Source organism: Python bivittatus, unplaced genomic scaffold, assembly GCF_059951505.1.
Source record: "Python bivittatus isolate LINGU-HERP-01145 unplaced genomic scaffold, Pbiv_v1 ctg000480_np1212, whole genome shotgun sequence".
Classification (NCBI taxonomy): domain Eukaryota; kingdom Metazoa; phylum Chordata; class Lepidosauria; order Squamata; family Pythonidae; genus Python; species Python bivittatus.
The window spans coordinates 48,994,395-49,009,199 of NW_028277075.1; the positions used below are offsets into that span (position 1 = coordinate 48,994,395).

At 36.6% G+C, this 14,805-nt stretch overlaps 1 protein-coding gene across 4 annotated transcripts in view; it reads right to left on the reverse strand.

Annotated features, from left to right (window-relative positions):
- Positions 1 to 1,647: 1,647 nt before the first annotated feature.
- MPPED2 (metallophosphoesterase domain containing 2) overlaps positions 1,648 to 14,805 on the reverse strand; it is a 154,545-nt gene continuing 141,387 nt past the window's right edge. For all 4 annotated transcript variants that reach the window (XM_088145854.1, XM_088145856.1, XM_088145855.1 and 1 more), the window contains exons 6-7: positions 6,927 to 7,040; positions 1,648 to 3,253 (exon numbers count right to left, since the gene is read on the reverse strand). In XM_088145854.1, coding sequence (XP_088001980.1) covers positions 3,135 to 3,253; positions 6,927 to 7,040 — 233 coding nt within the window. In that variant the 3' untranslated portion in view covers positions 1,648 to 3,134. The remainder of the gene's footprint in view (positions 3,254 to 6,926; positions 7,041 to 14,805) is intronic.

A 14,805-nucleotide genomic window follows, 5' to 3' on the forward strand; every position in this document is an offset into this window, starting at 1 on the left:
TTTCAGAAGGCATTGCTGTTATTGAAGATTTCCTCCACTGGGTGCAAAAGTCTAAGCTCTGCCTTCTGACTAAAGGTGTCAGTTCCATTTTAGTGACCAAGAACAATTTATGTTAGAAAATACTTTTGATCAGCCTTATCATTTAGCAAAAATATTCATTTACTTATTCTAAATTCTAGCTCACATCAAGTTGAAGTGGGAGGCATAACTACCTTCATACACTTACGTCCATATGAAAGGCAGTTTCCATGAAAAGTGTATATCTGTCTGTCTGTCTATTCATTCACATGGGAAGCTCACTTTACCCTAGAGGTTATCTACATTGTAGTATTGGGGAGGGGGGGGGTCATATTCCTGGATCTATAATCCCCTTGATTATTGTGAACAAGTTATGCATGTAGTCAAATCTTTTCTACTGAAAAGAGATTTAAAATATACATAACATTGATTTTACCGTAGTTCCACCTTGTTAACAAGAAAACTGGATGCAATTGTTTACACTGGAGGTGGATGTCTAGTAGCAGTCCTTTTAGTACAATTCATAAAATTCCAGGTAACTAACAAGATCACAAACCAAACTGAGAGTACCAGCCAAAATTCAGCTTTTAAAAGGATTTCAGTAAGATAATTAAACATACATCTCTCTTGCTAAGTGATAGAACTTAGAAGTACTTGTGACTATGTGCAATATTCACTGGTCACTGTAGGAAAGTTAGAAGAAAAGGATATTTTATTGAAATTAAAGGCAGTAAGTGATTGATTACCCATTCTACTCAAGTCATTTTTAGGGGGGAAACATCTAATAGATGATCACTTATGGTTTTAGATAAATCACTTATTCAAAAAGCTCTATAAAAGAAATGAAAATGAAAAACTGACATACCAAAAACCTGTGTATGGGTAACTGTTGGAAAATTGCTATTTTTTCATCTTAGCTACAATCTAACTGAGATTCAACTGATATTTGTGAGTTCCTAGCCTATATGAATCCAATTACTGCAATCTTGAGACAAAAAGGATTTAGGGAGAGGAATTGGGAGGTGGTTTATGTAAGAGAATCAGCAAAGAAATTCAATTTAGTTCTTGCTTCCCTAGTTGCAGCTAACTGGAATCCTGCCAACATTTGTGCAGAGCCCTAGCTATTGGGGTGGGTTGGAGAAATGTGCATGAAGCATCCTCCATCTGTGCATGTGTAGCCTCTAAGTGGGTTGGGTCAACCAAAGATTTCAAGTTATGTAAGCTTCCCATGCTAGCCTGCAAAAGCTTGCTTTTTCCTCTTATCAGAATCTCTGTCGTCAGGAAAACTGAAAACAGGGTGTGAGAAATTTGGGCCTATAGGATACAAAGGATAGGAAGACGTCCCAGTCCTCTGACATGTGCCCAGTCCAGCGACCCATTTAGTCCACCCAATGGGTTGGTTGATAGGAGGAGGAGGAGGAGGAGCTTTTTTCTGCTCAATGATGCTATGTTGGTCTCAAGAGCACAGTACATGATTCACTGGACACTGTACCCAAATGTTCTATGTGACACGAGCGCTGAGTTGGGTACAGTGTTATTTTGCAAAGTTAGAAAAATGCTGAATGAATCTCTAAGAATTTAATTTCTCCAAACCATAAAAACATGCCCAAACAGGAAGTATTTAAAAATCTTGCAATTTTATTTGCATATAAAGGCCGCTAGATATATAATATCGCAATAAATTTAAAGAAACACCTGCTTTCCTAAATTCCATGAAGATAACATAAAACAGAAGAAAGCTCAATAGCATTTACAGTGGTAGAACAGAAGTAACTATCTGCAACAATATTTTGTGCTAGCAAGATTGCATTTACACACAGTGCAAAATAAGAGAAAAAGAAATGGAAAGACAATTCAATAATATTTTAAATATAAAGGACAACAAAGCCTTATTTTAGTTAGGCTTGATTGTATTCATTTGATTCTATACATGCCTGAAACTGCACAAAGATTTTAAACTCAAGCTCTTGAAGGCCTTGAGCACTTGGAAAAAATGTGTCACATCCTTCATAATTTAGATGTGCTGTACAGCATAATTTTGCAGATGCTACACTGGCAATATTATATGCCTTGCTTTGTTATAATGCACAAAAAATATATATAAAAATCCATATTTAAAAGGAGTCCGCATTTACATGTTTTTACTGCATGGAACACCTGCTCATTGCAGTTTTCATTCCCATATTTTTAAAGCTAAAATAATTTAAGAAACTCACCCAAATTGTGACAATTTAGATAATCACATACAGGATGTTGCTATCTAACTGATCAATAAAGCAGGCAGACAAACTAAATCTAGAAGGCTATTTTCCCCTCACTACTGCAATACCATTAATAAGCAGAACTTCATAGAATGCATATGTATCAATGAAAAAAATTAACTGATCCCTGATCCAGCAATTAGCTGTGGACATAGGAGGTCTGATGGGTCAAGACTCTTCCAGATCAAGAATTCTTTTCAACAGAGGGAGACGATTCACTGAAATGAATGGAAAATCCACCTCCAGTTGAATAACTCCATGACCACAGCCCAGCACAGATGTAGGCATATTTAGAACCGTCCATTCCACAAGTTTTCAACACATTTCATTCAGTACTGGATTGTGACCTGTATTTGCACAGGAACATACCCCAACCTCTGGATCATGGAACATATACAAGCTAATAAAAATGAGGAGAGAATGGCATTTTATCATTAGAAATCCCCCCCCCATCAAACAATAACAGTTGTGCAAATTTGGGTGTGTGTGTTTTTTTTTAAACACTGCCTTTTATAATCTTATTTAATAATATTAAAATAAGGTGTCTCACTCATTAAAAGAAAGCTTGGCTGTCCTTTTGAGAACACTAACAATTTACAATGGCAAGTTAATTAAGAGAACATAAAACTTCATTTTACAAATTCACAATGCTTTATCAATTTCAAATGGATGCTGCATTTCCAAAAGAAAAAAAGAGAGGGAAAAGAAAAAGCACAACCTCTATCTTTTTTTCTGTGTAACAACAATTTACAAAAAAGCCCTACATTATTTGTAAAGAAACATGTTAAGAGAATGAATGTTTTGTAATTAGAAAAATGGCAGTTTATAGACCTTCCCCAATGGAGTAGTGGTCTTTCATGATCCTTGTGGGGTTGGCAGGTCAAATATAATTGGTGGATTGGTTGGCTGAAAGCTGACTGTACACGTTGAGGCATTAATGTACGTTGTGTAGCCATCTGTCATAATGCCGTAACCTGTAGAGAAAATGTGTCACACTTACTGTAATGTAAACAAACACTGACCTAGTATAATGCCCTCAGGATGACAAAAGGGGAAAAAAAACTTTGTTCTAAGCAGACTTTTGGAACTGCGTTCAGTTAAAGCTTTAAATATATTTCGAGTAAAGTCACCCGCGTAACTCTCTCCCCCTAAGTTTTTTAAACAATAGAATTTTGCTTTAGTAAGAAATTGTTTAGAAAAGCTAAGAACACAAAGATGTCTTCATTTTACATATTACATAAATGCAGGAATTATTTTTAACTTGATTTCAGGGTTTATCATATTGTAACGACAATGGTAAAACAATGGTTAATTTAATTTGTGTAACAACGCTTTCGTCACATTGGCAAATTTAACTACCCACTATATCATGACGTCAGTTCAGAGCAGTGGTCAAAAATGTCCTTCCCACTGCCCCCCAAACATTTTTTATTCAAACTTCATCCAGATTGTCCACAAATCCATTACACTCTTCTATGTGTACTTCATGGGGATTTTGAGGGGGGGGGGTTATAATACTATTTAAAGTGCAATGAACACAAAATGTAAGTATGTTTGCCTTGGCTCAACAACCTGTACTGATGCAGGACGGCAAATATATGTGGTGTAATATACTACCAGTAAACTGGTGGAAAATGGCAAAATAGGGAGAAATGGAGCAGATGGCTAATTTTCTAAGCTCCTGGCATGTGGTGAATGTGGTGATGTGATGTTTTGTTTTGCTTTGTTGCTGATTACAAAGGGTAAAGGGCACCAGCATGTGGACTGGAGTAATTTTCTACTTATTCTGAGATTTGTCCACAGGATGGGACAATGTTGGATGCTGTTGAAACCCTTCCCACCATGCTTCCTTTTCACCCTCTTCAGTGTTGGATCATTCTGCAGCACAAGAGCACAAAGGAGGGCTAAAAACTCTGATTAAATTTTCCACGACCAAACCACTCTCTTCATCTTCTGAAGATATATCTGAAAAATCTTAAAAGCTCCCACAATCCCATCAGAGGACTCTACAGTAACTTACAATGAATGAATGAATGAATGAATGAATGAATGCATGCATGCATGCATGAATGAGTGTGTGTGTGTGTGTGTGTGTGTGTGTGTGTGTGTAGAAGAGGCCAAGATCACGTCTATGTTTCTTCTCCAATACTGGTGGTAATGTCAGGATACAGGATCTGTAAAGGGGCAGAGCCAATGCTCTGTGCCTATTTTCAAGATACTGTCCCAGGACCAGGTGTTCCATGATCCTGTGCAATGTATTTTCATGTTTTCTATTCCATTTTAAAATGTTTTTTAACCTTCTGTAAACTGTCCAGAGACACATGGTGAGTGGATGGCCATACAAATTTAGATAGACAGACAGACAGACAAAGACATTTGCTATTTTACTCATCAAGAGCCAGGCTAGTGAGTTTAGTGGTGACAAATTCTTGTCCTGTCTTTTCATGTGAAAATAATCTTGTTCAATTTGACTTTAAGTTATAAGTTTAAATTTTAAATGAATCAGTGAAACTGTAGGAAATACTGTTTTAGATCACTCATTTATACATTCAGTGCAAATCTTTGCAATTAATAATTAAGATACTGAGGGTGAAATCTGTAGTTCTGAGAACAAGTATTTCACAATTGCATTTTCTGTGCATTCTCTCTCTCTCTCTGGAAAAAAAAATGCTTCTGGGTTGTTGTTTTTAAAATAGATCCTCTATGTGATCTATTAAGTTGCTTTTCAAAAAAAAATGGTGAAGAGGTGAAATCCTCAATAATATGCAAATGCTTGTCCTAAATAATGCAAGGGATGCATGAACATTTATAGGTTAAATATGAACCGAATTAAATGAAGTATAATTTTTCTCTCATCAAACCCCATGCTATGTTTTGATCCTGATCCAGACAGACAGTACTGAATATAGAGGGACATACATGTGTGGTCTTAAAAAAACAAAAGCAACTAACCCCCCCAGCCCCACCCCTTCCTCTTCTCTTTCCCACACATTGAGCTGTTCAATTAGGCTACGGAATCACACCTGTCCATCCTTATTGCCCACTGTGGACCTTATTCTACTTTCAGCTAGCAACACCATCTCTTGGTGGGTAGGATCTTAAGGTACAATGGGACATTTGATGTTTAAGCTTTAAGAATAATAATTTAGTAATAATAGTATTTTAATGAGCAGTTTCATTATGTTCAAGGAGACCTACTCATATAAGTAGAATCTGTGTCATCTCAATGCTCCTGAATACTCATTAAATCTCTTTTATACTTAAAGTGTGCATTACCAACCTAGTCGTAAACTTAAATTGTATAATGCTGAGCCTCACAGTAGCTTTTCATAATGATCTCTCTTTGCTTTCCATCAGCTTAATTCGATTATTAGTGGAAGTTTGATTACTTTCAACTTGGAACAGAACTACAAAAGCTGCAGGCAGTTTCCATGCTCTAGTAAAATATTTGTTTCTTCCATCATTTACTTAACATTAATACCCAAACATCAGTATTTATACAAAATTATCCAGCTTAGCTTATTATTTACATGGATACCACTGTGGTTAAGGGCTAGTCAGCATTTCTCATTATGAAAACCTTATTTAAAGGGCTTTATATAACCCAGGTATACAAATCTAGTTGCTTTAAAATCATGCAGACTTCGGGAAAAAGCAAAAGTGTCAATCAAATGGACTATCTAGTGTTTTATAAAGTTCTTCAAAGCTGTGGGCCTACAGAGAGCTTAATTAGAGTCCATAAGAAATTTCCAGAAAAAGGGAGGTGTGAAATATAAAGCATTTAAATATATAATTTTTAATTCTGGGGGTCACATCTTTCCCTCTCTTCTCTCTAAGGCAGCATTTGCAGTATTTGTCACACTAGGATATAAAAGCTACTAAAGTTCATTAAATATTTAAAACTCCTGCTTAGTTTATTTGAAGGAATCTCTCATTACCTCATAACCAGCTATGGAAGCTTTGTGTGCTAGAAATGTCCCTGTTTTTAATTTAACATTAAAGCAGGATATTTTGAAAAGCTTATCTGAAAAATATACATGCTATTTAAAAACATCTGAAATTTAAACCAGATTATAACTATACACACACACATTTCACTTGTTATTTTATTTCTTCATCTGCTCTGATATTTGGGTAACGTTGTTCACATCTTGAACTTTCTATAAAAAACATATGCCACTTGCTGCACATAAAAACATTATAAATGGTCTCTTTTATCTGAATGGCTCTAAATGGTTTAAAGATGTTCCTTATATTTGCAAATCATACAAGATTCTTAGAGAAGCTTCAATGGCCAGAACAATATGGACAAAAAAACATAGAGTGAGCAATGTACTTGTCTACTAAACTTTAGGATTTATCAGAATGGTAAATAACTTGGTAAATCAAGTCTGTACTTTCCTGTTCTTGGCTCCAAATGACACAGCACCACTTTCTGTGATACATGATTCTCCCCACCTCCCACTGCTTCATCTCCTCCTCTTCTAATATTGGTTTAAATGCCAAATGTTCTACCTTATAAATGATCAATTTCTTAAAAAGAACACCTTTCTTTTTATTTGAAAAGCCTTTTGTGACATAAAATACCAGAAAGATTGACTCTAATATTTTCTCAGCAAACAGCATCTTATCTCATGGATTGCTTACCTTCATGGATACCCCCAAAAACATGGAGTTTGGGTCTTACTCGCCTTTGTACAGTGTTTAGCAATTCCACACAGCCAACCCTTTGCAGTTCCTTTGGAACCCAGTCTCGAAATCCTAAAAGCATGATACAATTGATTCTCTTAATTTTATTTATTCAGGTAAAGTTTTATACAGATTTTCAGGAAGCAATAACTGACAGAGGGTTTATTGCATTATCTGTAATTCTATCACCATTACAACATACAATGGCTTTTAAGAAACTTTTCATTGCCACAATGACTCCTTTAGTTATTGGGTATTTTTCTTTTTGAACTCTACCTCTGCCTTCCAAATAACATATTTTGCCACACAATTTGAGACTAATTGCAGAGATTCATCTACATAACATGAGGCTTTTAGACATGTATTATTGGTAGTGGTGCATCTTCTCAACCTTCCTTTGCTTTTTCCTTAACAGCCTTTGCCAACTGTTCAAGTAATGACTGCTTTTCACAGTTACATTCCCCATGCACTTGATAGTTCACCTTTTACAAACATCTAAAATATAAGCAACTCAGTGCAAAATTCATGTATGCATGAGGTCATGTGAACTGGCCCTATCTTTTGAAACCTGATTTGCCTTTAGCACAATGAAATATTGTGTGCACACACAGAACGCTCCCTGATATGATTATTCCTTAGGCAGAATTATATGTTTTGCAAAGCTTATACCAGCCTTTCTTATTTTGGCATCCTCCATGCTTGATGGATGACTGACCTCCCCCAATACTGAAGGAGAAGGGTGGATCCAACCTATCGGAAGTGTCAGGCTGCGTAAAGCGTTTGAAAAGATACTTTGCACAGCACGTGAGCCCAGACAAAGCACCCCTTCTTAGAACACTGAGAGAGTGTAGTCCCCTGGAAGGCTTGGCACAGCTGCTTTCCAGATCGCCTCTGTATGTGTGTGCAAGCACAGCGACTGCACTCTGCAAGCCATCCCAATGGAAGTGTCATCCACGCTTGTACATACAGACAACTGGGAAAAGCTCTCCAACCGACTGTCCTGAGCCTTCTAGAGGATGCAGCCACATCAGTTTTTCAAGAAGAGTTGCCTGGCTTGAGCCATTGCATTTCAGAAAGTCTCCCTTACATCACCATGCTAAAGATTCCTGATTGTTTTCCTCTTATTTTAAGAATCTCGGAAGAAGGATCCTTAGGTGACTGTGTTATGCAAATGCAGTGGGCTCCCTGCTTAAAGTAGTGTTGCATACGGAGATTCCCACACTGATAGAAACAATCAGGACAATAACTATCATTTCCACATGACAAAATGATAGTAAATGTAGATTTTAAGAATCATTACCTGAGAAATGTTATTAAAGATATGGAATAAATATAAACCCAGACTGTGTCCAAAGATATCATTATTGACATCCACATAAGAAGCTTTTTATAGAAGAGAAACAACAGATAAAGAAGGCGGGTTAATGTATGAGGATCTATTAATACAAGATAAGGTAGAAATTAAGATGAAAACAAGAGAACAATTAGCAACAAAAGGATATTTGGAATCAAAAAGAGGACAAGTGAATTTTAAGTAGTTATGTACCAATGATGATCACAGGATAGTTAAAAAGTATAAATTGTTATTAAGATTTGAAACAGAGGATGAACAGGTTAAAGACAGTATGGTGAAATGGCCTGCAAATTTGGGTTATAATATAAATATGGATATATGGGAGAAAATGTGGGAAACTGGTGTTAAATTTACATTATATCATAATTCAGGAGAGAACTGTTACAAAATGATGCATTGTTGGTATATGACACTGGTTAAACTCTCAAAAGTGGGTATAAAGGAATATCAAACCAGTGTTGGAAGTGTGAAAAGGAAGAAGGAACTTTCTATTATGCATGCTGCACTTGTGAAAAAGCAAATAAATTCTGGGTGCAAATTGATACAATGATGCAAAAGTTGCAGATTAATATTACGATGAAACCAGAATTATTTCTAATGGGTTTTATGGACAATGAACTAGAAAAGAAATATGGGAAACTAATATTGTATGTGGTAACTGCAGCAAGATTATTATAGGCACAAAGATGGAAGATTAATGAAATATCCACAGTAGAAGATTGGATTATAAAATTGATGGAGTTTGCGGAAATGGTCAGTTTGGTTGGGGGAAAAAAATAAAGTCTTTTTTAAAAGTCTGGAAAGGTTATATGGTCTTTTTGTTGAAAAAAGACAAGACTGAACTGATGATTTAAGGATTTGGGGATCAAAAAGGGTCAAGGAGAAAGGGGAAAGAATAAAATGTCAACTGTGGAGTCCTTGGTGCTCTCTGAGCTTGGTTGTTTGCTTGCCAATGTTTCATTACTTAGCTAGGTAAAATCATCAGTGGGAGTCAGAGTAGGGTTTACTCCCTGTTTATATACAGTAGCTTGCCCTGCCAGTTTTGGTGGGGGCGTAGTTTTCTCCTTGATAGTTCCTTGATTACAGTATTGATTTCTGCTTGATTGTTGGCCTGGTGTTAATCCCTGCTTATCTGGGTGTTGGTTGCTGGAGAGGATGTGTTCTGGTCTTTTTGTTTCTTTCTTACCTTTTTAATGGTGTGTAAATATGCTTTATTTCTGTGTGTCTATTGACGGCTGATTTGTCTGAATGCCAAGTTTCTAGGAATTCCCTAGTGTTTTTGGATTTAGCTTGGCCTAGGATGCTCACAGTTTCCAAGATTGCAAGACTGATATTAGCCCTGTGAGTATGTTCGGACAAGAAACACAATCAGGAGTACTAGCTCTATCTTTATTGTAAGATTACAATAACCGAATCTTGCAAGACTGAAAGTATTTCTCCCCTCCTTTCCTTTTGTTCTCCAGAAAACTAGGGAGGGCCCCTTCTGAAAAGTTTCCCACGCCATCCCCCCTTCTGAGACATCTTTTACATGCTGGCTGTCCCATCTGCAGCTCTCCCTCCTGTCTCCCAAGGTCATTCCCCTACCATTATACCATTGATTTAATTCTCCCTACCATTATACCATTGATTTCAAAGTATAGATATTAATATTTAAATCCCTAAATATACTGTGGTTAAAGTATGTCAAGGATTGTCTTCTCCCACATACACCAATCCAGATTTACCATTATTTTCACAGATCCTTTTCTGAGTGTGCCTAATAAATGAGATCCTGCTAAGGAGACATTATTTTCAATAGTGATACTAGATGTGAAATACATGCTTTAATGCTTTTGCACTGTTGATATTGTTGTTGTTTTGCAATATTAAATTGGTTTTTAATATTCCTCTTGTATTTTAATATGCTATAGTTTCAATGTTTTTCTATATACTCAAGGGACTTTGATAAGGGGGTGGTATAAAATGTGGTAAACAAGTAAATGCAGTATATATCAGGCTTGGTGGGATTGTGAGATACAAACAGCCATTATAATTTTGCATTATGTTTGCACAGAGCTCTGTCATGAATCTGTATATCTCATGTTTTACAGCTTTGTAGCTGATAATACTAATACCATTCTGTACGCTCCTTGTGTGAAGAGGCTACTGTATGTTGTAGAGTGGATGCCCTTAACTGCCCTTTAAATTTCTCCAAAGCGAAGAATGCTGGAAAAAAAAGCTGCCATCTTACTTCACATGAATCCTTCTTCATTATTTTCTCTCTTTTTATATAGGTGCATGTATGTGTACATTTTTATGCATTTTTTTTTCAATCTGCAGATTTCTGCAGATTAAACCCCAACAGGATTGCATTTGGGAGTGTGGCTTTCATCTCTATAGCAGAACTAATTCAGGGATGCAAAATCTTTTATTGCACCACCAATATTCACTGTAGTATAGAAAGGGTGGGTGAAAGAGATGGGAATTAAAGAGACACGGCCACCCGGATTGACAGAAAATATAAACTACAGCTTTAATAGTTACAGCTTTACAAGACATTTGGGGCAGCATAGGATACAGATCTGTTTTATATACCTCATTCTCCCCCCCACTTCCTGTGCACAGGACAGTTGCTTCAGAATCACTCTTATGCTACATGAATGGACTCTTCATGTTGTGACAGCATAAAGGGACCCTGGTAAATCAGTATTTAGGAATTTCTGTCTTTAACAAGCAAAAACCAAGACGCAATTAATGACTCAGAAGTTATATGGAGCTAAGGTGGCTAAAGTTCATTTAAGTGTGTGCCCAATAATTCCTATAAATGAAATATCTATATGTGCACATGTGCATTTATTTCTTGAAACCAAAGGAAGATATTAGATATACAGGGATCTATTGGTAGTACTTTGGGGATTTGCAACTGATCACTTATTTAAATACAGCAATTAAAACTGAAATATCATTAATTTAACTTTCTTCTTTACTGTTTCTCATCTGAAAAATACTATTAATTATTTGCTTTAAGGCTGTACTAAAATTTCACTTTGGAATGTTTAGAGTACAAAATTTCACATGTTGTGAAACATGAATGTGAAACAGGCTGTTTTAGGCATTCTGAATTCTTTGCAGTCTTAGAAGTAGCATTTAAAACCACAGGACTTGCCACAGAGATCCAAGAAAACATAAGACAGAAAAATCATACTACAGACCAGAAGAACACAGATGCAGAACCAACTGAAAGCAAAGGACAGAGCAGTTCTTAAAAACTTAAAGAAGGACCAAACCATCACCATCCTCCCAGCAGACAAAGGCCAAACTGTGGTTATAATGGACAGAACACAATACATATAAAAAGCCAAAGAATTACTGCAGGACAAAGAAACCTACATCGCAGTAAATACCAACCCAGTACAGAAATTGGACAACCTGATCAAGAGAACCCTCAATGACTCAACCAAGAAAGGTCAAATCACAAAAGAAGAACTGTGGCAGATGAAAAGCAGTGGACCTGTCCTGCCTTGCTTCTATGGACACCCTAAATTATACAAGCCTGACATTTTTTTTTGTCCAACTGTGTTGTTACCAGGGACCCCAACAGACAACATAGCCAAATAACTTACAAAAAAGCTTGGACAACTCACAGAGGGGAGTGAATATTTTATCAACTCTCCACTACAATGCCTCCAGAAAATCAAAGACCTAAAAATAGAAGATTAAATTACAGTTTCATTTGATGTAACAGCATTCTTTATATCCATAGATCCAGAAATAGCAAATAATCCATGGCAGCAGTACTACACAACACACCCAACCTAGCAAAATACACTAAGATTGAAATACTCAGAATCATGGACTTCATCAACCTCTGCCTCACTACCTATTTCCAGTTTGATGGACAAATATACCAACAAATCAGAGGAACACTCATGGGATCACCACTCTCAGGACTCATAGCAAAGACTGTATGCAACGTCTAGAAACTACAGCATTCCCACGCATGCAACCAAAAGTATGGATCCAGCATGTAGATGACACCTTCCTCATAACAAAAAAGGAATAACTAGAGAAGACACATGAAACTATCAACAACATCTTCAAAGAAATAAAATTCGCATGGGAAGAAGTAAATAACACACTACCCTTCCTGGATATCCTCTTCAGCAGAGGAAATGATGTCAAATTAGAAATACAAGTCTGTCAAAACAACCCACATTAACCAAGTGCTCCATTAGTAACAACCCAACCTCTCACAAGAGGAGGTGTGTAAGAACATTATTCAGATGAGTACAAACACACTGCAGCAACCCCAAACACCAGAAGGAACCAGATCACCTATACTATCTTCCAACAAAATGGATACCCACAGAACTTTATCAAAAAGCGCCTGACCACTCAACCCACTATAGCACAGGCAGCACAACATATGAAAAGGATAACACTACCATGCATCAAAAACATCACAAAAACAACCAACAGACTATTACAAACACATGGCACAGTATGCAAACCAACTAAAGCCCTCCAAAATATTGTAAATAAAATGAAAGAACTAGTAGTCCAAGAAGAAAAAACAGGAGTCATCTACAACATACAGTGTAAGGATTGTAGGACAGACAGGCAGAAGACTAGCAGAGCACATCCATGAATACCAACTAGCTGTCAGAAGACATGATGAAAACTCCTTAATTTCACAACATGTGGACAGACTCAACCAAATTTCAACTGGGAAACTGTGAGCATCCTAGACGAAGCTAAATCCAAAAATGCTAGGGAATTCCTGGAAGCTTGGCATTCAGACAAATCAATCAATCGACACATAGAAATAAACCATATTTATACACCATTCAAAAGAGACAATAAAAAAGCTAAGAAGGAAACAAAAAGACCAAAACACATCCTCTCCAGTAGCCAACATCCAGATAAGCAGGTATTAACACCAGGCAAACAAGCAGAAAACAATACTGTAATCAAGGAACTATCAAGGAGAAAACTACGCCCCCACCAAAACTGGCAGGGCAAGCTACTGTATATAAACAGGGAGTAAACCCTACTCTGACTCCCACTGATGATTTTACCTAGCTAAGTAATGAAACATTGGCAAGCAAACAACCAAGCTCAGAGAGCACCAAGGACTCCACAGTTCAATACATATATATTCTCTTCTCAGGTGTCAATTACTTGATATAAGGAAAGGCGAAAGTCATAATTCTATGTTTTCTTTCTTTTTTCATTTCATTTTTTCTACATTTTCTTTTTCTTTTAATTTTGTATACTTTTATTGTTTTGAAAAATTCTAATAAAAGTATTTTTAAGAAAGGACAATAACCATTATTTCCAGAAGGACCAGCTTTACCAATACCTTTTTATTTCTGAAACCCTGTAAATAAAACTGTAATACAGGAGAATAGTAAAAGGACTCTTAGGAAAGTAGTATTAATTGACCACTATTAAAAAGAAAGCCATTAAGGCCTACAGGTAATGCAAAAAAAAAAAAAAAAACTATAAAATCTGACATCAATTATAGCAGAGGTTTGAGGTCTAGAATTCTGCATTTATAAAGATCAAAGGGGTAGAAAGATCTAAGAGAGGGAAGAGCTAAATCAAATATGAATGGTGACTGCACATTCTTCCTTAATATTATTTAAACAATTTCAGAGGTGTTTTACCAGGGTCAAATTTGGCTAATTCTATTACAACACAGTGAAACTTTCATCCAGCTGGTTTGTATGGTTCATTTCTTGTGTAAATAACCTAATCCAGGTGTACATTTTTACAAATTTTGGCATAATGCTTACATACAGAAATTATGATCCAGTTTGGTAACACTGTATAACTAGTATAATTTGTTCGTTTGTTAAATTTATATGCTGGCTTTTCTTCATGAGCTCAAGGTCCTGTACACTGTTCCCTCTTCCCATGTTTCCATACAACCACAACCCTGTGAGATAGGTTGGTCTGAGAAAGGGGGACGGGACTAAAGTTTCCCAGTTTTTTTTCCTCTTTAGTAATTATATCCACAATGGAAGTGAAACTACCCTGACAGCTTGCAAGTCTGCTTCAGGGGAGGGGAGCAAATGACCCAAATATTGGGAGGGCGAAGAGTGACTGCATATCAGTGGGCTTGGTGATGGCTTGGAAGAGGAGGAAAAGCAGTAATGGAATGATATTTTGGAGAGAGAAGAAGGGAAGGAAAGTCAGCTGATGACATACCTGCCATTTGTACATTGTAGCTGCTGCCTAGAAGCTACTTTTCTCATTTTGATGTCTGGTCTCATGGAAGTAAACTGGTAGCGTGACTTCTTCCAACCTGACAGAGTTGTTCTTCTCAATCCCAGTCGGACAATTGCCTTGAAAAATTTTCTATGACTGACCTCACCCTTTTGACACTAGCTTTTAAATGTTTCAGCACAATGAGGGAGGATGCCAGAGCAAAACAATTCTATTACTGCTGCTATAAAGTATAAACAGTGCCAAGGGAAGGGTTCAGCAGTGAGATCTCCG